Genomic DNA, 27,507 nt, shown 5'->3' with positions numbered 1-27,507 from the left:
GCATTGACACATCAGTGTGTTGAGTGATATATTGGCACAATCATGGAAGTCCCTCATGTATACATGCCCACTTCACCCATGCCCCACCTGGGGGACATTCTGGTTTGTGTATATTGTAATTACATCCACTAGAGTTGTTGCATTTTCATTGTTTTGCTTTGCCACAGCCCTGCACTGGTGCTGGGCTGTTTATATGCAGGCACAAGGATGAGCATTTTGTGGGCTAAACTGGAGTATCCTGGCTTCTTTTTGCTTTGGTTTTTGGCTGCAGAGTGTGGCTTCATTTTGGTTTCTACCCACTTTGGAGGCATGCATTATATAAATGCCCCATCTTAAAAGCTGCTGGAAATCACTTTATTTTGCCTGTTTGTTTTGCCCCATTGACCCATTGCAGTGGTGTCAACCTGGATTATTTCTGTATTGCAGATGCAACCTTAGAGTATATTTGACTCAAACCAGAATTATGGACAGCTGATGAGACTAACCTCCTCCCTGGCCAATAAACATCTTTTAGAGAAACAATATTCTTAAAATAATGCTTAATAGCGCTTACCTATCATATATGGAGGGTGATTTAGCTCAGAGTCCCCACAGCCACCAATTGCACCATTAACAAAATTGGCTGGTTCATTCATATCCTTAAAATTGGTGAAAAGAAAACACATAAAATGATGTAATATCTGTTTATATTTTTTATAACTTCAGATAATTTCATACACACAGTACTCTCATTTTTGACTGAAAGCTACATATAGACCTTTGATAGAAAGGTATTCCTGCATGTCTGGAGTTAGACTAGATGGGCCAAGGGATCTAAATCATTGATTCCATGCCGATAGGGTGCAGTCGGGTTAAAAGTCTGTGCAATAAACTCCCAGATTTGCAGTGCTCAAGGGATGTCCAAGCCATTACTATCAATAAAAACACATCAAGAAATTGCACTCAGTGAAATTTCCTGGAAGTGGTGAAGTGGTTTTCTGTTAGGAAAGGTTACAGTGTCCACCTTCCCAAACAACTGCTAGAATGTGTATGTGTGTGTATATATATATATATATATGTGTGTGTGTGTGTGTGTGTGTGTGTGTGTGTATATATATATATATGAGAAAGGGAGCTCTATCAAATCCCAATTCTGATTTTTTTTTAAAAAAAAAGGAGGGAAAGAAAAAACAAGTGTTTGCAGCACACACATATTCTCATAAAACAGACATCTGGTCTCAGTATAGAATCGGATCTTAATTTTCATGTTGCTCCCACATGATGGGCAAAATGCACTTAGCCATAAATCCATACACATACAGATATCTACTTTTTTACCATCAAGGTTTCACTAATGTAATATATCTATGATGTTTTAGAAGGCTCAGTTAGTGAATGACATGGGTGCTTGTCATTTGGTAGCCACAAAGAGAAGCATTACACTGAAGACAGTTTTGCTCCAGCTAGAAATGTGTGAAGATTCTGATTTTCACCTTAGGCTTACCTTGGTCTATACTTCCTAGACTCTGCAAAGAGGACACAATTTGAGCTCCTTTATCCTTAGAAACACCTTACAGCTGTGTTTTGCTTGACATGTGCATATTTCAAAAATGTGCAGAGAAAAATGCACATATTCTGAAGGAGTGCAAGACACTGCTTACATATATCTTAGCAAATATAGGATGTGTTTTTACATTGCATATTATTTGAAACATGTACATCAATAAAATGTACATGGGGGAAGAATGAATCCTGTTTTACTAAAGAAAGAGGAGGAGGAGGAGGAGGAGGAACATACAGACCACTCATGGGATGGGGAGGGGGGGAAAGGTTGTCCATAGAGCTGATCTTTATAAGACTGGCAGATTTTTAGTTACAATGACACTCTGTGGCTGTGGATCCAATTCAACGCGCAGGCAATGACCTTAAAGCACTTATGACCTGGGCCCTAGGTTTTTCACAGGCTTGTATCATTTCTTCCATTGTCTTGATTTTCTAATTAGACCCTGAACTGGAGCCTTTATGACAATTCACTCAAAAGTGTGGAATAATTATATGCTCTGAAGAAGTAAGTATATGAACCAGAGGCAGTTGACTAGGGGCATACTGGCTCCTCATACTGATTTGCTTATTCTGCCAGGAAGCTGTAGCAGGACCCTTGGGCTATCTGCCATGTCAAAAAGCTCCAGCTATCTATATCAGTGGCACTGTGATCAGCAGAGATCAAGCCAAAAGCTCTGTCTCCCTGAGAACTAGTTGGCTGAGAAAGAAGTTTGAATCATATTAGTAGTATTCCCTATCTGAGACCTGACAGCAAAATCAAATTGTAGTAGGAGGGAGAGGTCAGACAGAAAGATGAAAGAGAATATCCTAAGATGTTGAACATCACTCATTATCAGTGAATTCTTATATATATTTTGAGAAAGAAAAAAAACATTGCATTTATTGTAAACTACTGGCTTCTGGCAAAACAGAATGAAAAGGAAAAAGCAAAAGAAAAGCAATGGTCATTTTGCTTTCACTTAGAGGTGAAGCATATTGCAATAGTTGACACTTATCTTCTTGTTTGATAGGCTGTATTGATATGTCAAAAACCTCTTCTTCCAGAGGATGAGTAAATTTGCATATTTTTACATCCCTATTTGTGAAGTGGTTCTTGGAACAAAAGCAATCCAAACAATACCCTTCAATTTACATATTTTAAAGAAAATATGTATAGAAATGCATATTTTGAATGAAAAAGTATTATAAATGTAGAAGATCTGAAAAATCTCAAATTAATATAAAACAGAGGTAGCATACAATCAATGCCATCGACTTATAGGATAACAAACTATCACTTAAAATTATTGTATTATTTGTATGTTTTATTTCTGTTTGTAATCTCTGTGTAAGAAGAGTAGAACTGTGCTAAAGAAAGCAAAGAAAAAAGCAAGAGAGAGAGAGAGAGAGAGAGAGATTTGAAAAATGTGGGGTTTTTTTCTCCCAAGAGCTTCTTTGCTATTTTGAATGAAAAAGTGAAAACTCACAATCCATAGTCCATCAAATTTTACACTTTTTTCTGGGTTCTCAGGGTTTGTGTGGAACTCCTGAATTTCTGTTTTCCACCACTGAGCTGTAGATTCACGGAAGAAATCTGGGAAAGCAGCCCAAGCACTATAATTCTGGGGGGGAAACATAGAAAACATAAACTGAAGAGGATAGATTAATTAAATGGAAGTACATATTTATAACCAAAACCAAATAACCAGATGCTTAAGGCATGGTCCATCCATGTGTATTATAGCACCCTTTAGAGTACAGATTAAATGATTGCACGAGTAATTTTTTTTTAAACCAGACCTTCAATGTCCTATGGATGTGTTTTTCTAAACATGTGTGCATACTCAGTAACTAAGGAGAATTTCAGGGTTAGAAATATATGCCAAATACATCTTGTATGCTTTAATTAAAAAAAAACCCTATCAAATAATAGACAGATCTCTGGCAGACCATGCACTAAATTCATGTGCTCATCCATGGCCTATAAGAACCAAAGAGATATTCTAGAGCAGACCAAAAGTTCAACTGGTTCAGTATCTTGTGTATCACCTACTGTGTACATGAAGCTTCCCCCCAAAAGGCATGAGAGGCATGAGAGAAACAGTACCACCATAATCTACTTGCACTCTCTAGCAACTGACAATCAGAAGCCACAATCTTGAAAAATATGTCCATTACACGTATTAGCCACTGATATTCCCAGAATAAACTACTCGGCCATGTAATGACCCCCCACATATATGCAATGACTGCCCACCATTATTGTTTTAACTGTTTTAAGTATTTTTCACCTTAAACTTTTTAATTATTTTTTAAGGGAGGGATATTTTGTATTCTTTTAATATTGTAAGCCGCTTTGATTGTTTTAACAAAAAGAGGGCTAGAAATAAAAGTTTTATTTTATTATTTTATAATTTGTCCAATCGTCTATAAAACTTTTCCTAGCTGGTTGTCTTAACTTCCTGTAGTAGCAAATTCCACTTTTCCAAAAAAAATAAAAATAAAAAATAAATGAAAATGTACTGGTACAGGAAAGGGTATTTACTGGGCAGGGAAAAATAGCATATAAAATAATATTTATGCACAGAAATATTGTTTCCATGCAGAAAATGCTGTTTCTTGTGCAAGGAAATCCTGTGTGAATTTTTCAGCTCTCAATTCTTGTTTTGGACTTTGCATAAGCAGTTCGTGGCACAAGAGATCCCAAACTGAGAAGATATTCATCAGGCCAGGATTCCCCTCATCAGAGTTTCCTGACACTTGAGAAACATGTTTTTTATTCATTTTAAATATATATATTTTCAAACATTCTTTACATCCCTAGAATATGGTGCTGGAGGAATCCTCTTTCAGGGCATGAATACTGGCCTTGATGTTCCTCAGATTTCTTTCATGTTCTCCATGTAATTTGATATCAAGAGCAAAGCTGAGTAAAGTTCAGTTTCTGGGAACCTTACCATACAGGGCTCCTGGGACAGCCTGAGAACAGTCCAAAAGGGGCCAGGAAGGGAATGGAACACAAGGAAGTCCCTCACTTGTTCCGTTCCCCTCTCTTTCATTCCCATTCTATTCCTGTTCTGAACAGTTCTCAAAAATCACCTCCTCTGGAACAGAATGGGAACGAAAGGGTAGGGAACGGAACGAGTGAGGGACTTCTGTGTGCAGTAAAATGCATCCCCCACTTGTTCCACACTCGTTCCATGCCCCTTCCATTCCTTTCTCAGGCCATTCAGTGGAGCTTCTGTGCAGTAAGGTCCAAAGTTATAGGGACCTCTACCACCACCCCAGTGTCAAAATTTGCTTGAGCCTCATTTAATGAGGAAACATGTCTGTGAACTACACTTACCTCTACTTTTTCATCCCAGCTAGCAGATGGATCAACAACAACATCAGGCAGATAAGGCCACACCTAAGACAAATATATTTTGGCAATAAATAACTTAATAACAGAATGAAATTATGTAGTGGATAGAGGTAGGTGACTTTCCCTTAAAAATGAAGATATGCTATGAACTGGCTGATTTCTCTTGTTACCAGTGAAGATAAGAAAGGGCTGCAGGGCGCTCAAAATGTGAAATAATCCAAGGGTACAGCTTTTTGTTTTTTGTGAAACTTATCTTCAGCTTCAACATATAACTGTGCACACACTCTTTTTCAGAGGAATTTCAAGTACAGTTAGTCTGCGCCATATGTGGGCTTCCTTTACATGGCTTTCAGATTACACTGAAGTCGCAGTACAATTTAATTAATGGTGTGCATGCCATAACGCATGCATGCATCCCATTGTTTTCAATGGGGCATAGCATATGCAGTTTTCCCCTTATGTGGGGGTGGGGTCCGGAACAGATCCACAGTGTAAGGGAAGGGCTGACTGTATATCAAACAATGTATATTAATAGTTCTCTGAAGCAAACATCCTGGTGCTCTACAATTCTTTTTCTTTTTCTTTTTTCTTTTGGTCAGTCATTCTTTTTCCTGCTAACAGGCTATTCATCTGACCTACTAATACACCAAATCTCCATGAATGACTGCAATTAAATGAGGGACTTTTTAAGACTGCTGTTTTGTGTATTTTATTGTATAATGGCTAGAATTCTGAGGCATTTTTGTGTGTAACAGATTCTGATATATCCTCCCCAGCATACCATCTTTCCTAACCACTGAAATAATATGCAGGCACCTGACTAACATGTCCAATTGGTTTTTTTCTTCTTCTTCTCCTGTTTGGTTTGTAACATCTTGCATGATGAAGAAGCCCATGGAGCTTTGAAAGTTTGCAACAAATATATTGTGCAGTACAGTTGGTCAATAAAGATATCACTGATGGATTTTTGTTTTTATTTGTTAAATGGCCAACACAGCTACCCCTGCATGTTTTCTGTATTGTGAGATACCACATTGTTTCTGCAATAGGGGAACCATAATGAGTAGCCTGTGGACTGGGTCTTCAACCAAGGTAACACATTTTCCCCCCCTTAAATTTGAACTGAATTCACATGTTTTATCCTACACCACCAAAATGTTCCTGATGCAAAAGCATGGAGACTTCTTGAAGAATCCATTGTTCTCTGCCTACAAAGAGGCCTGTGACCTCACTGGAATGGAGACCTATTGGGTTGCAAAAGAGGGGTCCCTGTTGAGATGCAAATGGACTTGGCATCTCAACTATTGCCACACAGGCAGGAGGAGGAGGAGCCTGTCTGCAAAATATATCCTCCCCAGCATACCATCTTTACTAAAGACTGAAACAACATGCAGACATCTGACTGACATCTCCAATTGCTTTTTTGCTCCTGTTTAGTTTGTAACTCTTGCCTGATGAAGAAGCCCATGGAGCTTTGAAAGCTTGCAACAAGTATATTGTGCATTTTAGTTTGCCAATAAAGATATCACTGATGGATGTTTGTAAAATTCTGATATATTTTTTTAACTGTAGCTGTGTGTTAGTCTCTTGCAGCATAAAAAGGAGAAAGGAAGTGGGGGGAGGAATGTAGCAGCACCTTTAAGACTAAATGCCTTTTATTTTAGCATGGGTTTCTGTCAATACAAACATGATTCTTCAAATGCAGTATAGATTCGGACAGTAATGGTACTATACCTTCCCCCACACAATACCACTGCCATTGGGCCATTTAATGAAGACATCTTGCTGAACACCTCTTGTGAATGCTGGATAATTTGTTTCATTTCCTGAAATGGCTGGATCCTGAAATGAAGAACCATACATTTTAACACTTAAAAAATTGGATTATATAATAGTTCTTAACAATGCAAGATATGCTGGCTGAGGAACTATTGATTCCAGTGGAGAGATTTCAAAGCTGCTACAAGACAGAAATATATATCTACTGCATGTACCAATGTTGCCACAGCAGAATGGGGGCTGCATTTGCACTGAAAAATATAAGCCAGTTTGACACCTCTATAACTACCAAGGTTCAATGCTATGGAATTCTTGGATTTGTAGCTTTCTGAGCTATTTAACCTTTTCTGTCAAAAGAGTTCTGGTGCCACAGCAAACTACAAAGCCCAGGATTCCATGACAGTTAAATTGGTGTCAAACTGCATTATTTCTACAGTTCAGAGGCAGTGGAACACCACAATAAAGTAAACAGCTCAGATGAAAGGTTTTGGAAAATGGAACTATGTTTTTTGGGCTCATGACTGATATACTTAGAGATGACAAGAAGTTGCAAGGAAAAGAATACACCATCCAAAAAGGGAGTACCTCACACTTGCAGTTGGCCACTGAAACACTCCAGGAGAAATGTTGAGAAGAGTGCTAAATCTTCTATTCCTAGAAATTTACAGCAACCTCACTTTGGGACAGGATGAGATTTATCGCACAGGGGTCCCGTGTGGTGGATGGGTACCATGTAGAAAATAGGCTCATGTATCATTCATTCATTTTGGGACACTGTCTCCACCCTTCCTGGACTGATATATGATACACTGGCTGTTCTGCCATCATTGTGGCAGCATATCTCTCCTCAACCACACCCACATCCACAAACGAAATTTGATATTTCTTTGTAAGTTAAACAAAACATGCTAGAGAAGTAACATACATACTGACCAAAATGATGACAAATCTCATTCCATCCTGTTTAATCCTGTCCACCACAGCTGGAAGGTTAGAAAATTTGGGACTGAGTGTGAAGTCCATCTGCCGCACCATATAATCAATATCTGCATACTGTACATCCTGTTTGGGGGGGGGGGGAAGAAAGAAAGAAAGATTGCAAATGGTTTTAAACTAATTGTGTTTAATTTGTTTGTGTTTTAACTTCACCATCTTTTGGATGTTTTAGGCACGGGGCAGACCATCCAAAAAGAACAGTCTCCCGGCGCCTAGCTTTGGCCCACAGGGAAGCCGCGGCCTCCAGACCACAGGACTTACCTGCGGACCGAAAAGAACCCACAAAAAGTGGGATCTTCTTGTGGTGCCATGACACCGCAGTATGCCAATGGTGCACTTGTGATGTCATAATGGTGCCGCAATGTGTGGACACTAGGCGTCCATCACGTAATGATGGCAGCGCTCATCTGTACAGGGCACTGCCATTTTGACACTGTCACACGCGAGGGGCAAGGGGCATCTAGAAGTGCTGCCCCTCGCATGTGACGAGGGCGTCCTACCGCATCTGTCTGGATCGGGCCATAGTTAAGTGCCATTTGGAGCACAATTCTGGGGGAAAGAATAGGAAATTAATAAATAAATATCCTAGTTATTATATTTCTGCCTACTCTACAAATATCCTGGGGGCTGAGCAGATGGAGGGGAAAAGCCGGTTTACTTCCAGGGCTACCCAATTTGCAGGGAGATTCCACCACCAGCTCCCATAATGGGTTGAACACTCATGGTCCAGTCCACACCACACCGCATTTCATGTGCAAGGGTGGATCCACTGAAATAGTGTATACACAGGTACAAGCTGTGCCACATCATTATTTTTTCTCTTCTGCCTCAAACACATGCACAGAGACATGCTGTCAGCAGCCACCAATCATCTGCCTCATTTTTCTCAGCTGGCAGCCCATTTGGTGGTCTGTGGAATCATCCATGCAACCAGCCACTTGATAGTAAAAGCAACTGACTGTCCATATGGCACATTGGTGTGCCCAGTGATGCACTGTCATAGCATGATCATGGAAGCCTCCCATATGTGCCACATTTCCCCCCTCCCCATTGTTAATGTTATGATTAAATCAAGGCAAGGAATAATATAATCATATTGATTTAATCATGGAGTGCTGGCAACACTCCATGTTCATCATCATTTTTCTTCTTGGGAAATGTGGTGGGTGTGATGTGTCAATGGTGCAGCTGACTATTCTTGAACATGTACAATCCATTTGCAGGTGCGTGACAAAATTTATGGGTGGCAATGGTAATGGTTGCCCGTTCCCCTTCCCTTATCTCTGCACCAGTCTGCATGCTGGTGCAATAGTTTAGTTCCCAGCTTCAGTTCACAGCAAAAATGGGGTTATTTTGCTCCAGCTTGTAACTCCAGGGTGCAGCATTGTCCCAGATTCCTCCTGTTTTGGCCATATGTGTCCTTTAAACAGGTAGGTTTCAAAATGGGGCAAAATGGCATTTTATTCCTCATGTGAACAGCCTCCTGGTCAATATCTTTTAGCTTCCTCTACCTGACATGGATATTCTGAGGATAAACTATTTGTGGGGAACCTTAAAGTTGCTCTGACCTCATCAGAGAAAGGGCACATTAACAACAGTGTTAAATCAAATGATTTTTAAATTATGAACCAATTGTTTTTAATATGCCCTTTTAACTGATGTTATGTTCTTTTAACTGATCTTATGTGTTTATCTGCTGTTGCATTTTAATGTTATTCCTTGCTTTGAACCACAGGGAGAAGCAGGTAAGTAAGTAACAACAAACAATAACAACAACAACAACCATGACTATCACCACTAGTAGTTTTCCCAGGACTGGAATGCAAAATAGCTTACATATTAAAGCAGATACAATGTAACAAGTATTCATATCTTCACAGAACTTACATAAGGTATATTAGCTGCCCTCATTTGATCATACAGATTAGAGATATCTGCATCATTTTCATAACCATAACGGCTCAACTGGAATCCTAAACCCCAGTAGGCAGGCATGACCGGACGTCCAATGAGCTAATAATAATAAAATGAAATAAAGGTTATTGGGATTTCAGTAGGCTAGCAAAAGATGAAAGGTCAAAATGAAACTATTTTTAGTACAAGGTTTGTAAAATAGTGTCAGCCTTACTGCAGTGTATTGCTGAACCACTTCTTCTGGAGTTGGTCCCAATATTACAAAGAAGTCCAAAATTCCTCCAAGGGTACGGTAAGTCAAAGCAGGAGTAGGCTGTAATTTCACCTCTGGGAATTTATAAGGAAAGAAATAAAGTATGGAATTATCATATATATTAGTAATGGTCACTCCTCCTCTTGGTTGCAGAAGATTCAGTGACAAGTCTGAAGAACTTCGCAAATTCTCTTGGAAAAAATATAAAATTCTCCCCAGAATCCACAGAAACAGTGTTATACTCTGTTTCCTAGTGGTAGGAGCATCTGCCAAACAAAAGCCATGTGTGGCAGGCACAAATTACATTTACTTTGCTTCCTGAGAAATTCCATAAGACTACAGTAGCTAAATGCAGGGATGTGGCACTATTTTTTCTTTTGGCATCTTGGTATGGGAAAAAGGGAAGGCACTTACTTCCCAGGCAGCAATTCATGTTTTTATTCTATAAAAGAAGGGGCTAGAAAAATCAGGCTGAAGATTCACATAGCTCACACTCCACACATTTAGAAATGTTACACCACTATAGTCCAGAAATGCAAAAGTAGTTGAAGTGCTTGAGATAACTGACCCATTCCATTACTGTTCAGCAAAAGAACTCCATGAGCATTTCCATCATTTTCCAAACCCATGTAAAAGGGGTGAAATCCATAAGTGTTCAATTTGTACTGTAGGTATAAAACAAAAAACAACAACATGCCATGAGCAAATGACTTCCTTAGAAAAAGCATTTTCTTCCCTATGTACTTTTGTACATGTCAAAAAGGGACATACACTTTTAGAATACAGAAAATTGTGAATATTCATTTCCCAACAATTCCTTTATTCACTGTTCAGGCTATTGGACCATACGGAACATAGGACTCCCTCCCCCCCCCCCCTTTACCCAAATGGGTAACATTAGAAGCATTTTCTATGACTTTTTGTACATGTTTCATGAAAATATAATGACAGTTTTTCTTGCACAACACACTTAAAAAAAAAACCCAACCCCAAACTACAAGCTCTTGGAAGGGGACAGGGACAAGACTGTTGTGGCTATGGAGAAAAGACAATGATATTTTCATCTTAGTCCAGGGGTGAAAAATCTTGACCTTGACCTAGGACCTCTTAAGTTTAAAAAATGTTTTAAGCCTCTTAAGTTTTTTTAAAAAGTCATATTCTGAGAATCAGTCAATTGATTGGTACATGATGGTAAAATCTGTTTGACATTGGATCATGCTGCCTTGGAGGGTGATGGAGTCTCCTTGTTTGGAGATTTTAAAACAGAGGTTGGATGGCCATCTGTTAGGAGTACTTTGATTGTATGTCCCTTCATGGCAGTGGTTTGGACTTGATGGCCCTTGTGGTCACTTCAGCTGATGTGTGCTCAACCTTTGCTAGAGTAGTGTTTCCCTCCTACAGAAAGGCAATATTACAAAATCTATTTGTTTGTTTAAGGAACAACCTTTCCTGGCCCCCAAATAGAAATACAAATATGTGACTTGTATTATCCCTTGTGCCATTTGGACGACTGTCATAGGATACTCATCCAAAAAAATAAAAAATAAAGAATCATGTAACTTTAATATTTTAGCCTGTAAAAGGCAGTTGTCTTTGAGATGATCACTGAAGATCAGATTTAGCCATCTTCAGACCCAGTCCTCAAATTCACCCAGGCTGGTTCTCAACTAAATTAACTCCAGTTACCTTCCATGGCAATCATGACCATGTTCTCAAATAGATTTCAATAGGATTGAAATGCTATTATTTTAATACCGATTCAGCTCACTGAGTTTTCTCAATTGAACTTTATAATAAAGATGATAAAGAAGAAAATTTCAGCAAGTAGCCAATACAAGCCATTGTGGTGTAGTGATCTAATGCTGAAATACCACTGGGTGTCCTCGAGCACTTTCTTGGCAATTCACTTGGGCATTCACAGTTTCTTGTCAGAGGAATCATAGAATCATATAATCATAGAGTTGGAAGAGACCACAAGGGCCATCCAGTCCAAACCCCCCTGCCATGCAGGAACTCTCAGTCAAAGCATACATGACAGATGGCCATCCAGCCTCTGTTTAAAGACCTCCAAGGAAGGACACTCCGCCACACTCCGAGGGAGTTTGTTCCACTGTCGAACAGCCCACTTCTTTAACCAGCTTCAAAACGGAGCTGAAGACCATCCTGTTCAGAGAAGCGTTCCCAGGCATTGCATAATTCTCACTTGCTATTTGATGTTCTTTTGTTGTCTGTGATTTCCTGTATTGCTATATATTTTATATGTATTATCTTACTAGACAGGCCCCTTCCCCACCACCACTCCCTTCTCCTTCTGTGTCGTGTCTTTTTAGATTGTAAGCCTGAGGGCAGGGAACCGTCCAATTAAAAAGATTGTATGTACAGCGCTGTGTAAATTTACAGCGCTTTATAAATAAAGGTTAATAATAATAATAATGCCAGGAAGTTCTTCCTAATGTTGAGGTGGAATCTCTTTTGCTGTAGCTTGCATCCATTGTTCCGGGTCCTGTTTGCTGGAGCAGCAGAAAACAAGCTTGTTCCCTCCTCAATATGACACCCCTTCAAGTATTTAAAGAGGGAGGCCAAAGCAAACTCTTTCTGAACAAATTTTGCCATGATAGTGTTGCCTTCAGGTTGCCATAAGTCAGAAATGACTTGAAGATACAACAACAACAGTCAATACTCACTCCAGGAGACTGATCCCTTGCAAACATTGACCAAGTATGCCAATCCATTTCATGGCGAAATTGTTTATGCTCTGTTTCACCAAAACCATACACATACTGTGATGGTAATCGTGTTGAAATCTGAATGAACATGTCACTGAAGATGAAGGTAGGTATTTGTGAATCCCAGCTGCAATAAAAGAGTAGGTGGTTGTGAATAGGAAAAAGTGAACAGAAAGCAGATGTTAATAGTTTATCAGGATACTGGGATGAGAACTCTTGTTTTGGCTCAGATTTCAAAGCAAACCTATTCAAAGTATTCTTAAAAAATGCCTACCTAAGCTCCTGAGCTTACCAAAAATGCTTCTATCTGCCTCAAACTAGTAAAAGAAACACAAAAATACAAAATTGAACCTTTGGCTGCTTCCATGATTGCATTTTCAGTTAATTGCCATCCAAAACATATAGTAGGGTGGTTCACCACAGGGATAATAATTGGCCCTTGACATAATTGCCCACTCCCAGCTTGCACAAATATGCATATTAGTGAAAATAAAATGGACATAACTATATTAGGAAACATCCTTTGTAAACTATTCATATATTAGGAAAAAATGCATAAACATGATTATATTAGGAAAAAAGTACATGAAAATGCAAATACATGCGGTAATATGTGTGATTTCCCTGTTCCGTTCCCTTCCTGCTCACTTCCATTCTGCTCCATTTGCATTCCCGAAGCCCTGTGAGATAAGCTCCTTAGCCTCAAAAGTGCTACAAGATCTCTCTCTATACCATTCTACAGACTAACTTGACTATATCTTTGAATTCTAGCACTTAGGAAATGTATTATTACTTAAGATATTGAGAATTAGGACCAAGATCTAATGTGATGCTAGTAGAGTAAAAATCTTTCCCTATGTAATTGTGTTGTTTAACTGTTGTGCAAGGGATACTGTAGGACACATGTGTTGCATACTGCAACCTGTTCTGCAATGGAAAATTGTTCTGGATCCTTCTCATCTGCCAATTTTCAAAATTAGTATTTGGCTACATACCAATGCTTTCACTAGTATAATGGCACAATTTTGTTTAGGCAGGGGAATCTGGAAATTAGTCTCATTCTGATTGAATTTCGCAGTTTCTCAGCTACATTCTCAGTCCATTCCATTTATGCCCCAAAATTCATGGTGCATTTGGGTATCCATTATTCATTTTGCTATATGTTTTTGCTATACATTTTTCTAAAGCAGTAGCATCACTGTGTGTGTGTGTGTGTGTGTGTGTGTGTGTGGGCAGAGCGGGTGACCCCCCAAAAGGGAGGTGACACCACAGATGGGGCAATGACACCATGGGTACTGCCCAGGCATGTGCGGGTGCTCCTCAGTGGCCCATGTGGGTGCTTTTCGGACCCAAGCAGTTGCAGCTCCGCACAGGTGCCTTTTCCACTTGGATTGGCACCGTTGGTGCTTTTCAGGCTCACACATCTGTGTCTCTGGGTGTTTCTGCCTGTGTGGGTTCTCTTTTGACCCACACAGGGGCTGTTTCCACCCGCATGGGCACCGTTGGTGCTTTTGAGGCCCAAACAGAGTGCTTTTGGGGCCCACACGGCTGCAGCTCTGGCTGTTTTCACTCATGGGGGTGCTGTTTCTGCTTACTCAGGTGCTCCAAAGGGCATCTCCCAGTTAGCTGCCTCAGATCCACTGGGCTTCAGGTGGTCTTTAAAAAAAAGATTGTAAACATTTTTGTTGTTTTTGGAAGTCACATTGGGTCCTGCCCTTCACCGTTCTCTCTCTCACACAGCTGGAGCCAGGAGGTCTTTCTCCACTGGGGTTGTCTTGAAATGAATATAATAATAATAATAATAATAATAATAATAATAATAATAATAATACTGCCTGGGCACAGGGCAGTGTGGTAAGATCCATTGGAGATAGATACAAACCCATACTTAACCATATGATGTTGAATACAGCTGTGTTAATGTATAACACATCCACTTACATGACAGTCCCAGTGCTCCTGCGCCGAATTTGGATACCAAATGGATTGTTTAGAACTGAGACATCATAGAGACGATTTTCAGGGGAACTTGCAGGAGTGCTGGGGAGGTTCAATGGTATTGGAACCTCAAATCTGCTATTGCTATAATCATAAATCTGCAAAAAGGAATGGATATTAGACTTGAATAATAATTACAAAATACATATCACGAGGCTCTAAGTGTTTAATACAACACCAAACACCCTTCCACCAAACTGGCTGGATAAGTTAATACCACAAAAGTATAAATTAATACAAATAATATAGTTATAAAATTAAGACAAAAGTTGGAAGGCTTCCCTGAATAGAACAGTATTTAATTTAGACTTAAAGTAATCTAAAGAAGTGGTGGTCCGTAAATTCATAGGAAGAAGATTCCAGAAATGGAAGGAAGCATGGGAAAGGGGGCATATCCAAGTAGAGGCAGAGAAAATCCTTGGCTGAATCAACAGCCCCAAACCACTAGAGTGTGGAGTGTAGACAGGAAAACAGGGGGAAACAAGTGCTGACAAGTAGGTGGGGGGGGGGGTGTCAAACCACAAAGGGCTTTGAAAGTTAGTAATAACAGCTTATAACAGATTCTAAATGGGATCAGGAGACAATGAAGGGATGATAACAATGGAGTGACATGATCATAATGGCGGGTGGAAAAAATTATCCCAGCGGTAAAGTTTTGCACAGAAATCGGGGGGGGGGGGGGAGATGGGAAAGAGGAAGCCCAGTTAGCAAAGAATTACAGTAATCCAGGTAAGAAATTACCAGTGCAGTAGGCAGCCCATATGCAGCCTGGCCTTCTCCAGCACCTTTTCAGGAATGGGATTTAGCCATTCTTGAAAAGGTGCCAGAGAAGCTCAGGTTGCATAGAGGTTGCTTACTGCCCAAACACGGGGCAGTGTTGTAAGATCCAATAAGAATTTTTAAAAAAATCTTGTCCCCCAACATGTTTTTCTGTCACATTTTGTAAGCAACACATATAACAACATATTTAATGTTTTACCTTAAACTGAAACATGTGGTTCTCATGATATTTAACCTCCAAGCGTAGTGTGTCAATGGGTATTATTGCCTCTTTTGGATATCCAACAGAACTCTGGCTTCTGCCAATGTTTGCTACGAAGCCAGAAGATGTGTACTGAACCTGGTCAATGGTATAACCAGTGTTGTCAGGGTAGTAGCAGTATGGAACTCCTGAAGGAACAGAAGACTGGAAACAAAAACACATTTTGCTTTAAAACATAAATTTGTGGACAGAATTGGAAGCCTATCAGTAAGAAATTTTGAAGGAATATACCATACCCAGTATTTATTAATGATAGAATCCACACTATTCTCATTGTAATCAGCTCAACTTTTCAAAATATATACAGAGAATGTGAGATGGAGTTGGAACTTAGTATTTTTCTGAGAATTGTCCCACACATTTCAGACAGAAACTGAAGAGCAAACTGCAATCCCTCTATTCCTGCCTCTCTTTCCAATTAAACTTACTGATGAAAATTAGAGGGCCACAACAAGCAACAAAGAGTCTTGACAGAAGATACCTTTTGGGCCTTATATTTCAAGTCAATTGCTCAAGACCATGCTTTGCTATGTGGGTGCATTGCTGTAGTTTCTGATGTATCCAGATCCAGTTCATTCAATCAAGAAGCAATGGAAATCAGATGTGGACACAAACCACACAGCTCAATTCAGCCCCGATTTTATGCTTTAGAAAATACCCTGATTCAACCCAGACTAATTCTGAGGCTGCCTGATCCAACTTTGATCAAAGCCCAAATTAAGATTCCACAATCAAAACTTCCAGTCCATGGGAAAGTTCATGAACAGGTCAAAACTTAGGAGAGAATTGGGTGGAACTTGAAAGCATAAAAGATCCTTTTGAAGATGTGACAAAATAAGGGAAATAGGTGAAGGGACTTCTTTCAAGCTATTTTTAAAAAAGAGACACTCCTCTCCCCTCCCTCCCTCCCTCCCTCCATTTCCCTTCCCCTCTCTCTATGTATTTCTTTGGCCCTGACCTTCCACACTACAAAACAAAAATTATATGGCAGTCACTTGTATGCTGTATAGTAGAAAAGTTTTAAAAAAGCATAAACCAAAAATAAAACAACTGAAAGTAGAAAGCAACATATTTTTTTGAAATTGCTACACCATCACTAAAGTCACAACATCCAGCTAATGTTTAGAAGGAACACTTAAAACAAAACTAAAGACAGAGATTTTAAATATTTCTAATTTCAGTGGAGCCAGTAGGAAACAAGAATGAGATTATTTTTTGTGGGTTTTTCGAACTATGAGGCCATGTTCTAGAAGAGTTTCTTCTCTGAAGTTGCCAGCCACAGCCGCTGGTGAAACATCAGGAAGAAACTCTTCTAAAGCATGGCCTCATAGCCCAAAAAACCCACAAAAAACTATAGATGGCTGCCGTGAAAGCCTTTGACTTCAAAAAGAATGAGATCCTTCCAGTATACTGAGAAGAATCACAACATTTGCAGAAATATTCTTTAAAAAAAACCTCTAAGACAAAAATGCAAGGACAGTCAAATGAGAGGCTCAGCATAGAGAGCAAGTGTAGAATTTTGTGAGAACTGAAAAAGAAATGAAACTGAGCACAGGAAAAAGAAATTCCGTCTCAGAAAATGCAATATTTTGTCACTGTTTCTAAATATGTGGATTTAATTTATCATAATCATGCTTACATTCCAGATACAGCCAAGAGCTTGACAGTTTGCTTGTGTTGCATCTGGATAAGGATGGCAATCAAATTTGTCACTTTCTCTGAAGATCTGGTTCCACGAGATTGTGTGGGCTTCTCCTAGTTTAAGTTGAAGACCTGTTATATGGGCAACCTGTGAAAAGTAAAATAATAATGATCTTAAAAGTACTAAATTACACAAATGTAGATCATCCATCTTGGCTATGTTTAAAATAGACATGGACCCCATGTTACTTGCCAACGTTTAACTCTTCTCATTTTGCTTTGTTATAGGATTTGTTTATTTTATTCAAAGTAGGTATGTAATTCATTAAGTTCCTTGTCAAAGGTAGCAATGGATATTTTCGACAAGTTTCTTCCCAGTGTGAGAATGTCTTTTGAATTTGCAATTTGGGTTGTTTTTTTTCTGCGCAAAATCCACATATGGTTGTTTTGCACAGAATACAGCATTTCCTGTTCAAAAACCCCATGTTTTCCAAATAGAAAATATTTCAGTGCAGAAATATTCCTTTCTGTAGAGGAAATTTTGTTTTCTGTATGGAAAGAGCATTCCTTTTGGCTTTGAATTGTGGAATGAAACCCCTACAGTTCACCATTGCTTATCCATATAAAGGGAAGGAGAAGGAGAAGGACCAAAGTGTGTCACACTCCAGTGGCACTAATTAGCACTCTTGCAAATTTCACCTGAGCTAAGGAACAACTTTGCTTCATCTCTTAAGCTAGCCAGCAGTGAGAGTTATCTGAGCAAATTCCTCAAGAACATGGAAAGCATGCAACCAAAGAAAAACACACACAAACAATCACTTCTCATGCTATACATAACAGTAACCCATGTAGCATGACGTAGATGGAAAAATGTGTCCAAATCTACTTAGGGCACAGTCAAAACTTTCTGCATGGTAACTCGGAAAGCCTATACCATAAAAGGGAAGGGGGTTCATAAAGAGAAAAAGGCTGAAGCCAAGGCCATGCTGTCTAATATAGGCTATCCCAGTCGTACAGGTGTGTGCACAAACACAGGAGTATACAACCAACATGCCCTCTGTCAAATGGTCAAGGGAGGGCAAAAACCACTCCCATCTGGGAGAGTGCACTTATACAAATATTGTAGTAGGCAGTGAGAACCAACAAGAGGAGTGTCATTTGAGGCAGCAAGAGAGTTCTCAGCATTTTTAATATCGTAAGTAAGGATAGAAAGTTGGTTATATATGAGTACAAAATGTTGACTGAGAAGCTACCTTGTGACCACTAACCTTAATGGACCTATATCCATAGCAGGACAGAGGATAACATGAGTTCAGTTTTGATAAGTATTTTCCAACATCCACAGATTTCTTTATAGCCAGCAAGGAAAGAACTTGAGGTAAAAAAGAAATTAATGTGGGAGAAATCAAAACTGATAGTTCCATTTACCTGGAACTAGGGGCTCATTCATACAGTTGGCTCTCTGTATCCATGAATTCTGCATTCATGGACTCAACCCTCCACAGCTTGAAAAAAAAAAAAAAAAAAATATATATATATATATATATATATATATATATATATATAGAGTCCTTGATTTTATATAAGGGACACCATATTACTATGCCATTGTATATAATGGGACTTGAATATCCATGGATGATTTTGGTCTGCATAAGGGGTCCTGGAACCAAACTCCAGCTGATACAAAGGACCCATTGCACTATAGAATTGTAGCACTATTATTCTACGTTAACTGGCATTGTTCACTCCTATATTATCCTGGGACATGCTGTTTGGTGAGACATTGGATCACTCTGTATGAGAATTTTAAATGCACCTTCCTAAACTGCCAATCCCAGGATTCCATAGCATGGAATCACCACAGTTTAAGTGGAACAAAAAATTTAATACTTAGATTAACAAGAATGTACAGCATGGTCCTCACCATGTTGGGAATATCTATACTTAGTGAATATGGCTGATTCAAATGGGTGAGATTTTCATTTCAATTTGTTTTGATAGGGAAGTAAAGAATATTCACAAATGGTCTCATCCACAATGAGAAAGGGCAACCAGATAGGAGAAAATGTCAGATACAAAAGGGGGGAATTAAACTAGTACGTGAAGGCCATATATATTTTTGATAAATAATTGCCTAATTGCCTCCTCCCTGGAGCAATACCAATAGAACTTATTCTATGACCAAACATATATGACTTCATTATAAATAGGACAGGACATATCTATTTTAAAGTTTTTTTTCTAGAAATGTAGGAAAATATTTAGCACCATTTACCTTTTCTGCAGCATTATAACTGATATTGACAGGATATGTCTGAGCCACATTGTTTGAAGTGACTTTTACTTCTGTAGGTTCAAGGGGCAATCCAAGGATTTTGACTTCCTCAAATTCTAAATTATTTGGGTCTTGGTAACCATTGTGTGTCACAGTCATAGTTAAGATATTCTGGAAAACAACATAGAATACAGACAATATTGTTTATTGGGGATTGGTTTAGTAAAACAATCAACCAATGACTGATGTGTGTCTTTTTTATTATATAATAATAATAATAATAATAATAATAATAATTATTATATCAGCACAAACACCCATAGATACAGATGATCAAGTTTATTAATTATGAATACAATATACTACTATATATTGTAGCATCCAGGCACAACCCCATATGACTTGGTCCCACCATCTGGGAGAGACAGTCTCTCCATCTTCCAAATGGCATCACTGTGGGCTCTGAGGGGGGAAAGAGAAGCCAGCATCTGCCAAATTTATTCCCTCCCCCAATGTCATCTCCTTTTCCTTGTATGTTGTATGTTGTAAGATTATAAGACAAAAGATAGGAAACTGACAAACTGACAATTTGCAAAGTGCTCTGGAAGCCTTTTTGGCTGGTGGGTGGGGAATGAATACAGTAAATAAAACAAAATATCTGAAATATTTTGGGAAAGAAAGGCAAAATACCATCTTGTCCTTCTAGAATCTAACTGCTATAAGTAAATTAGCAATAGCAGTTTCATTTATATACCGCATTAAGCATTCTCTAAGCGGTTTACAACTGTAAGATAATTGCCCCCAACAAGCTGGCTACTCTTTTTAGCAACCTTGGAAGGATGTCAGGCTGAGCCGACCCTGAACCCCCTGGCTGGGACTGAACTCAAAACCTTGTGGTTTGTGAGTGAGTGGCTGCAGTACAGGCATTTAATGACTGTGCCACCAGAGTTCTTAGTGAGATTAGTGAGAAACTAATATCAGAAGCAAACTTAAAATGTTTTATATAGGCACAAAATCTGCAGTCCCTTTCCAAATCCCTTTACTCATTCTTTTCTTTTATTAAAAATTACATTGTTTAAAAGGAATCTGATATTCATGGACACATCTGCTCACTTTCATGCATGTACAATGACTACAATAACCTTCACAGCCCTCTCCATCACAAGCATATTTAAAACACAGAACCTTCCACAGATAGGTTCTGCATAAATATATTAGCCAGACCCAGAAGTCTCATTTCTTGGTTTAATTGACTTTCAGTGGAATGGTGTCTGCACTGGCCAGAATATTCCAGGAGCATCCCAGAATATCCTGAGATACTCTGCCCTGACTTCCCTCCATTAGGTGGGGACCTCTATTCTGACTTCAGCCAGCTGTATGCACACTCATCCCACTGGGCTGTCCACCACCATGAGACACACTCACTTAGAGGTCAGAGTGAGGTGCCCAGGCTTGATCACATGGATCACATAGCTGGGCATCTCATTCTGACCTCAAAACAAGCAACTGTCACCAGTGGCAGGAGGCAGCAGAGCAGGACACTTTCTAAACAGCTGCCTGACATTGAAACCAGAAGGCCATGGATCTTCCAGGAAGGTATTGGACAACTACTCTGAGACAGAAAAAGGGAAAAGAAAGGAAAGGCTCACAAAGGGAATCAGAAGCAACATTCTCCCTTCCATGCTGCCTACCTAGTGAGAAACAGCTTTCTACTAAGTGCTGTTAACTGTTGGTCCTAGTCTAAGAGAAAGCCAAGCACACATCTTTCACAGAATTCAAAGTTCTGTGCTCTGTGCAGTGTGACCACTATCCTATTACTATCCAAGCCAAGAGATTAGTGTACAATCTAGAAATAATTAGGACAAGTCTACACTGGCCAGAATACTCTGAGCTGCTCCCAGAGTTTTCTGGCTGTAAAGCTGCCCCAAATTCCCCCCATTACCTTGGCATTCCAGAGCAACACCAGGCAGCTGTCTACACACATGTGTGTGCCATCTTGTGCCACTCCCACTGAACTGAGTCACTCCCTCTGAGATAAACAATGAGGCACCCAGTGTTCCCTCCAGAAGAAAATAGGCCACCGCAGGCCGCCCTTTTGGGTTGGTCTGTCCCGAGCATAACATAACTATTCGTTACTTTTGAGAAATAGGAAGGTAAAAAATGCTTTTAAAATTGTAGTTATAACAGTATCTGCATGGACCCTTGGAAAACATAAAAAAACCCTAATTATTTCCAAGCTCTGAACTGTCCACTATTACATTTGTTCAGTTATTTTGAACTTTTATTTATTTATTTTATTTACGGTATTTATACCCCGCCCTTCATCCCTAAAGGCTTTTAGTCTGATCTTTCTGTAAAACATATTTAGAACATGCATATTTACTTTAGAAAGTTACAAACAAATTGCATGACATAAGCTTAATAACTTTCCACTTCAGAATGATGGATTGATTGCAAGCTATACCACAGCAAGTGTTATGGATGCTACAGCAACTGTTGGGAATGTCGGACCTGGAGGTAGGGGAGGGAGATGCAGAGCCATGATAGAGACCTTTAAAAAGAATAGGAAGGGGGGAACATTTGACTAAGCAGCTGACAGAATAGTTGAGTTCAAAAATGTGGGGAAGGAGTACAAAATAAATTGGAAAAAATAAATTGTAATTAGTTAAAGAAGTTGAAGAATGAGACTTCATTCCTGGAAAGGGATATACAAAAGGAGGAGTGAGAAGATGGAAGATGGTAGAAGAAAGATGCAGAGCATTAGCTTTGTATTCTGCTTGGATCAATGATAGCTTAGGAGAGTCTATCAGTGTTGATAAAGGACTGAAAATGTTAAAGTGGCTAATAAAGTAAACTAGACTTGCCAAAGAATGAAGATGAAACTGGGTATCCTTATTCTTTTTGTTCCATTCTTAAATAGAATTGGAATTTTTCTAAGGCAGTTCTGGGAGATTTAGGGGGAAAACAGACCAGCAAAATGCAGTGTCTTACCAGCGGCTTGAGGGTGTGGTGTATGCGTGACGCACACCCTCAAGATGCCAGGAACACGTCATGAAGCTGCTCCTCTACCCACATGGTGGCAGTTTTTTGGCACTCCAGCAGTGTGGCGTTTAGATGCCACACACTGCTGAAGCTTTGAAAGACTGCCATAGTGGCGGCAAAGCCACTTTTTCCCTGCGCAAAAAGGAGCAGTTTTCTGTGTGGCATATGCATGACACACATCCCCAAGATGCTGGGAACTCACCATGAAGCCACACCGCTGCCCACATGGTGACAGTTTTTTGGCACTCTGGCTCTTCGGCAGCTTCAGTCTGGTGTTTTGGAGCCACCTGTTTTGGCCCTTACTTAGAAATATTAACTATCCCTCATACAACAGGACAGTTGGGAAAGATAGGTGATCAGCATTTCTATCCTATATGTTCCATATTGCATTTAAAAATAATGGTTTCCCCTTCATAATAAAAGTCTTGTGAATGGCAAATATTATCTAAACACTTAAAAAAAATCACCATCTTTTTATTAAAGACAACATAGCTGCCAGGGCAACAATCCTGCAATACAAAATTGTAACTGCAGTTTTGAAAAGACAAGGCATAATATAAATGGACCAACTAGCACAAAATTGGACAATGTAAATAAAAAAAGGATTATAGAACATTCCAGTAGCAATCACCAAGGACAACTAACACAAACCAAAGAATAAAATCATGGCAGGTGCATGAAACACCACCAAATCCAAATCCAAACAATGCAGAATCTACAAAGTCTATCATTATGATTATTTGTGATATAAACCTATACAAATGAAGCTGCAGGTCTATTCCTAAGAGAGCTCCTAAACATGAATACACAATAAGACAATAGGAAATCTCTTCATGGCTGCTGTTTTTCCAAGCTTTTGTTGTACTTTTTGGTTTATTAGGGGAATAGCTTAATCCAAAGGGTGTCAACTATTTATAAACCATCATTACATTGTTACTGTTAGTACCAGAATTTTCATCCTCCTTATTTTTGGCTTGTTTATCACAAACTTTGTCCCCTCTCACTTGCTATTCCATATATATTCATTCAGAAGCAACACTTTGTAAAATGCAAAAGACAGGAACATACTTGATCAGAAGATAATAAGAGTTGCAATGAATCTCAAAAAATATTCAGAATTTCCCCCACATTTCCAATTCCATTGTTTAAATTATAAATTGAGTATCATATACAACTGGGAAGCTGTGGTTTTAATTTGCAAGGTCTAAAAATGTAAATTCAGTCTTTATTTCAACCATGTAACCAAGGCCTTGTGGTTCACTCTTGCTATCCTTCCTCTCTCCTTCCAATCAAGATTGGTATTTAGTTCACCTCTACCAATATCCTGAAGCAAATCACACCACAAAATTCCTGAATCTTTGAGTTTAATTCATCTCCACTAGGCCTTAGAAGCAAAGGAAACTCAGAGGAGTGTGCAGAAAAACAATATGGTCTCCTGCTATAACCACCATTATTATAGGCAGAGAAGCTGCTGTCGAAGCTCCAGAGAACCTAACTAGTCATCTTGTCCTCTCTTGGCTTCCTTACTCAAAGTTTTGCAAAACTTGGCTAGCATTGGTGCCTAGTGGGAGGAAGCAGTCAGTGAAGATCAGTTCTGAGCTTCTTCAGTATTTGCACACTCAAGGGTTACTACTGGATTTCATCTTTGTAGTTTTTCCTGTCTTCTTCTACACTTCTGTGGTTCTGTTTCCACTTTCCTCTGCCTATCCTAACTGATTCAAGCCAGAATAAAATTTCCTTTCTTGATTTGAGGTGTGTAGAGGTTTTGTACCAAGAAGGCCTCACTCCAGGGCCCAATCAGACAGGGATGTGAAGAAGATACACCATAAGACCCCTTCTCCTAGGATCTTAAAATTTGGGCAGGCTTATCTGATGCCACCAAGTACACCCTTGCCATGGGCCATAAGGACAGGAACAGGGCACCTGGCTTCACTCATGGATGTGTTAAGGATCTTTGGAGGCACAGTTGGGCGAGAACCCCCAGATTGGCATCTAGACTGGCCAGTTTCATTACAGGGCTATTGGCCTGTGTCATCTGAACAGGACAATGCCAGGCCAGTGGGAATACATGCCCCCCCCCCCCAATCATCTTTCAGGTAGTCTAAACTTAGTCACAGAAGTCATATCCAGCACTTTGAACTGTGGCTAGAAGTGAACTAATGCCAGTAAAGTTATTTCAACAAGGGAGTTCAAAGTTCCCTGTAATAACTTATCCTACCAATTTCTTTTTCTCATTCTTCCTTTACTCCTACCTGAATTCATCTTCTTTCTCATTAAATGATCCTTCTCTTTCCTGTCCCTCTTCGCCCCTTCTCAAATCTGGATAATCACCTTCCCTTCTTTTCTTTTCTTTTCTTTTCTTTTCCTTTCCTTTCCCTTCCCTCTCCTCCTCCTTCTCCCCTCTACTTTGAAAAACACCTCCCAGTTGAATTCATCATCATGTATAATACTTAACTGTTACTTCCTGTTAGGCTGTTGTGAGTCCTGTTATGATTCTATGATTCTATGACTATAAATGGGAATTCTCATGACCTGTTAGTTGTCAAATATTCCCTAATACTAAATATGATCCCATTCTTACTCTGCCAAATAATATTACTGCATGTCAGCTATTACCCATTGCTCAATAACACACCACACCAAGCAATGCATTTGAAAATGCTATGTTATGTCAGCTATCAAACAATGGTGATATTAAAATCACTATCAACTATCTGATACTAAATTTCGAATATATAATATTTAGCAATATACAGAATTTTCAAACTCTCAGATAATTTCTGGGTGTTTAACATCAGTATACACAGCAGTCTCATTTTGGAGAACAATGTTCCTTAATCATTATTGCTAATGAAAACATACTTACATTGGCAACACTAAACTGATATAAGAGGTAGGATTGACTTTCCACTGTACCTGAAATATAAAAGAAAATAAAATTTTAAAACAAGTGTCACAAAATAAACATTGAGTAAATGAAGTTAATTACCACACTAGCTATGTGCCTCTGCTAAATGGTTTTTGTACATGCACAAACTCCATGATCACCTCAGTGACCAATGAAATGCAAACCAGAGAATCATCTAATATGGGATAACAATGGATGTAAAAATAAAGGCATTTTTTCTGGTCCTTGAAAAGGAAGACTATCTCAACAGACTGAGACACGCAGTTAAAAATGCAAGAATGTTTCATCATCTCAAAGCAAAAAAGAACAGGGATTTCTCTTACCCATTTTTTTATTTTCATATTTATTTATTTATTTATTTATTTATTTATTTATTTTGGTGAACATGGGGAGGGAGGTTGTGTAAGACAAAATGCTGTTATCCCAAACCAATATAAGATTATTCTTTTTTTTTTCAAAAAAGGAGATCTTTATGAAATTTTCACCAAAAAAGATCCAAAAAGTTAACATCAGCAATAGAAAACAATATAAACAACAATAGAAAAATGCTCTGAAGGTCTTTTAAGCTCACAAAGTGGATGAAACAGGTTATAAATCTTTAACTTTTATGCATGAAAACAAAATAAATAAATTTGTATCCTTAAAATGGAGAGCTATCGTGGGATCAGATGCTGGAATTAATGTTTGAAAGGTAATTACTTGTAATGTGGCTTTTTGAAGTTATGTAATGAATGATAACCGGTGAACTCCTTTCTCTTCAAAGTATAATGAATAATATCTACATTGAAAATGTTATTTTGGGAAACATTCCCGTCCAATTCAGGCTATTTAAAAACAATTAATGGATGTTTAGTGGCATAAATAAGCATCAACCTGTTAGCAATGCAGTATTACAATAATACACAATACTATTTTAAAGCAAATATTCAATTCTATTGGGGAAATACAGTAATTTCTGCTTTTTTTCCAACTGCATGACCAGTTAAAAAAGACAGGTAAAGGCCTCCATAAGAAAAAGTTTTATTCTCTGCATTTTTGTTTCTAATGCTGCTATTAAAGGCACAAAAGACCCATCAAGAAAAAAGGTAAAATTTTTATCTATGAGAACAGTAGGACCACTGAAGTAAAAGCTTCTGGCAGGTAGGATTGAAGCATGGATAGAAAACTTTAAAATGATGGTACAGACAAGCATATTTGCTTTGTATTCCATAAATTCAGGTTCACTAGGTTTACCGCCATTTGCCTTCACTATATTTTTGCTTTTAACAGTGGATTAACACTGGATTGCTGTGGAGTAATTAACAGATGATAATGTATATTTGTGCCTCACTTGCTGATCTCCACACACTGCTTTTGAATGCAAAAGAGGAGGGCAGGACAATTTATTTTTGCTGATAAATTTGCAACCCCAAGCCCTACAGCAACAAAAATGCAGTGCCTGCTCCGAGAAAGAGTAGAAATAAAGAGAAAGTGTGTACTGAATAATTTAGAATTTACTCTGACATTCTAATATTGTGAGTTTACACACAGGATTCACTAGACTTGTGACATTTCACTCCCACGCTCTTACTTTCAAACTTCAAAACTTCAAAAACACCATGGAGTTTTAGAGAAAGAAAGCTTAATAAATGGTATGTCTGTCAAAGGCGTACACAGTTTGGAGTAGCAGTGCCATTTCAGCCTCAAAGAATTAGGATTACAAAGCAGATGGTACCTTTTCCTATAGTAACAGCTATTAAGAAAAGTGTGTGTGTGTGTGTGTGTGTGTGTGTGTGTGTGTGTCTTCAATCATGAGTGGCAAAAGAAATTCACGCAGTGTGAATTAGAGCATGATCTTGTGCCTTTCAGGTACTGAGCATCCACGTATTTAAAAGTCTTTCTCATTCATTTCAATGGAATGATGAAACAAATAAAAATTATTTCTGACCAAATTTGTTCCTCATTTTATTTTAAAAAAAGAGCACAGGTTGTACTATTATTGAAGCACAATATTAATATTATTGAATCACAAAAAGTACCTATCAAAAGCAATATATAATGCAGCA

The 27,507-nt window shown here is 38.7% G+C and overlaps 1 protein-coding gene across 1 annotated transcript in view; it reads right to left on the bottom strand.

Moving 5' to 3' along the window:
* Nucleotides 1-27,507, bottom strand: part of LOC149318048 (maltase-glucoamylase-like) — a 184,447-nt gene that overhangs the window by 104,136 nt on the left and 52,804 nt on the right. The window contains exons 22-35 of the mRNA XM_089507700.1: nt 25,421-25,470; nt 19,513-19,683; nt 17,233-17,382; nt 15,531-15,737; nt 14,495-14,649; nt 12,512-12,680; nt 10,396-10,492; nt 9,789-9,901; nt 9,548-9,673; nt 7,598-7,726; nt 6,620-6,727; nt 4,868-4,930; nt 3,009-3,143; nt 554-638 (exon numbers count right to left, since the gene is read on the bottom strand). Of these exons, the coding sequence (XP_089363826.1) occupies nt 554-638; nt 3,009-3,143; nt 4,868-4,930; nt 6,620-6,727; nt 7,598-7,726; nt 9,548-9,673; nt 9,789-9,901; nt 10,396-10,492; nt 12,512-12,680; nt 14,495-14,649; nt 15,531-15,737; nt 17,233-17,382; nt 19,513-19,683; nt 25,421-25,470 (1,758 nt within the window). The remainder of the gene's footprint in view (nt 1-553; nt 639-3,008; nt 3,144-4,867; nt 4,931-6,619; nt 6,728-7,597; nt 7,727-9,547; nt 9,674-9,788; nt 9,902-10,395; nt 10,493-12,511; nt 12,681-14,494; nt 14,650-15,530; nt 15,738-17,232; nt 17,383-19,512; nt 19,684-25,420; nt 25,471-27,507) is intronic.

The sequence above is a fragment of the Sceloporus occidentalis genome, unplaced genomic scaffold (genome assembly GCF_023333645.1).
Source record: "Sceloporus occidentalis isolate IW3139 unplaced genomic scaffold, rSceOcc1.0.p SCAF_2, whole genome shotgun sequence".
NCBI lineage: Eukaryota > Metazoa > Chordata > Lepidosauria > Squamata > Phrynosomatidae > Sceloporus > Sceloporus occidentalis.
The sequence above is the reverse complement of the archived record's forward strand: the minus strand, read 5'-3'. Positions and strand labels throughout refer to the sequence as shown.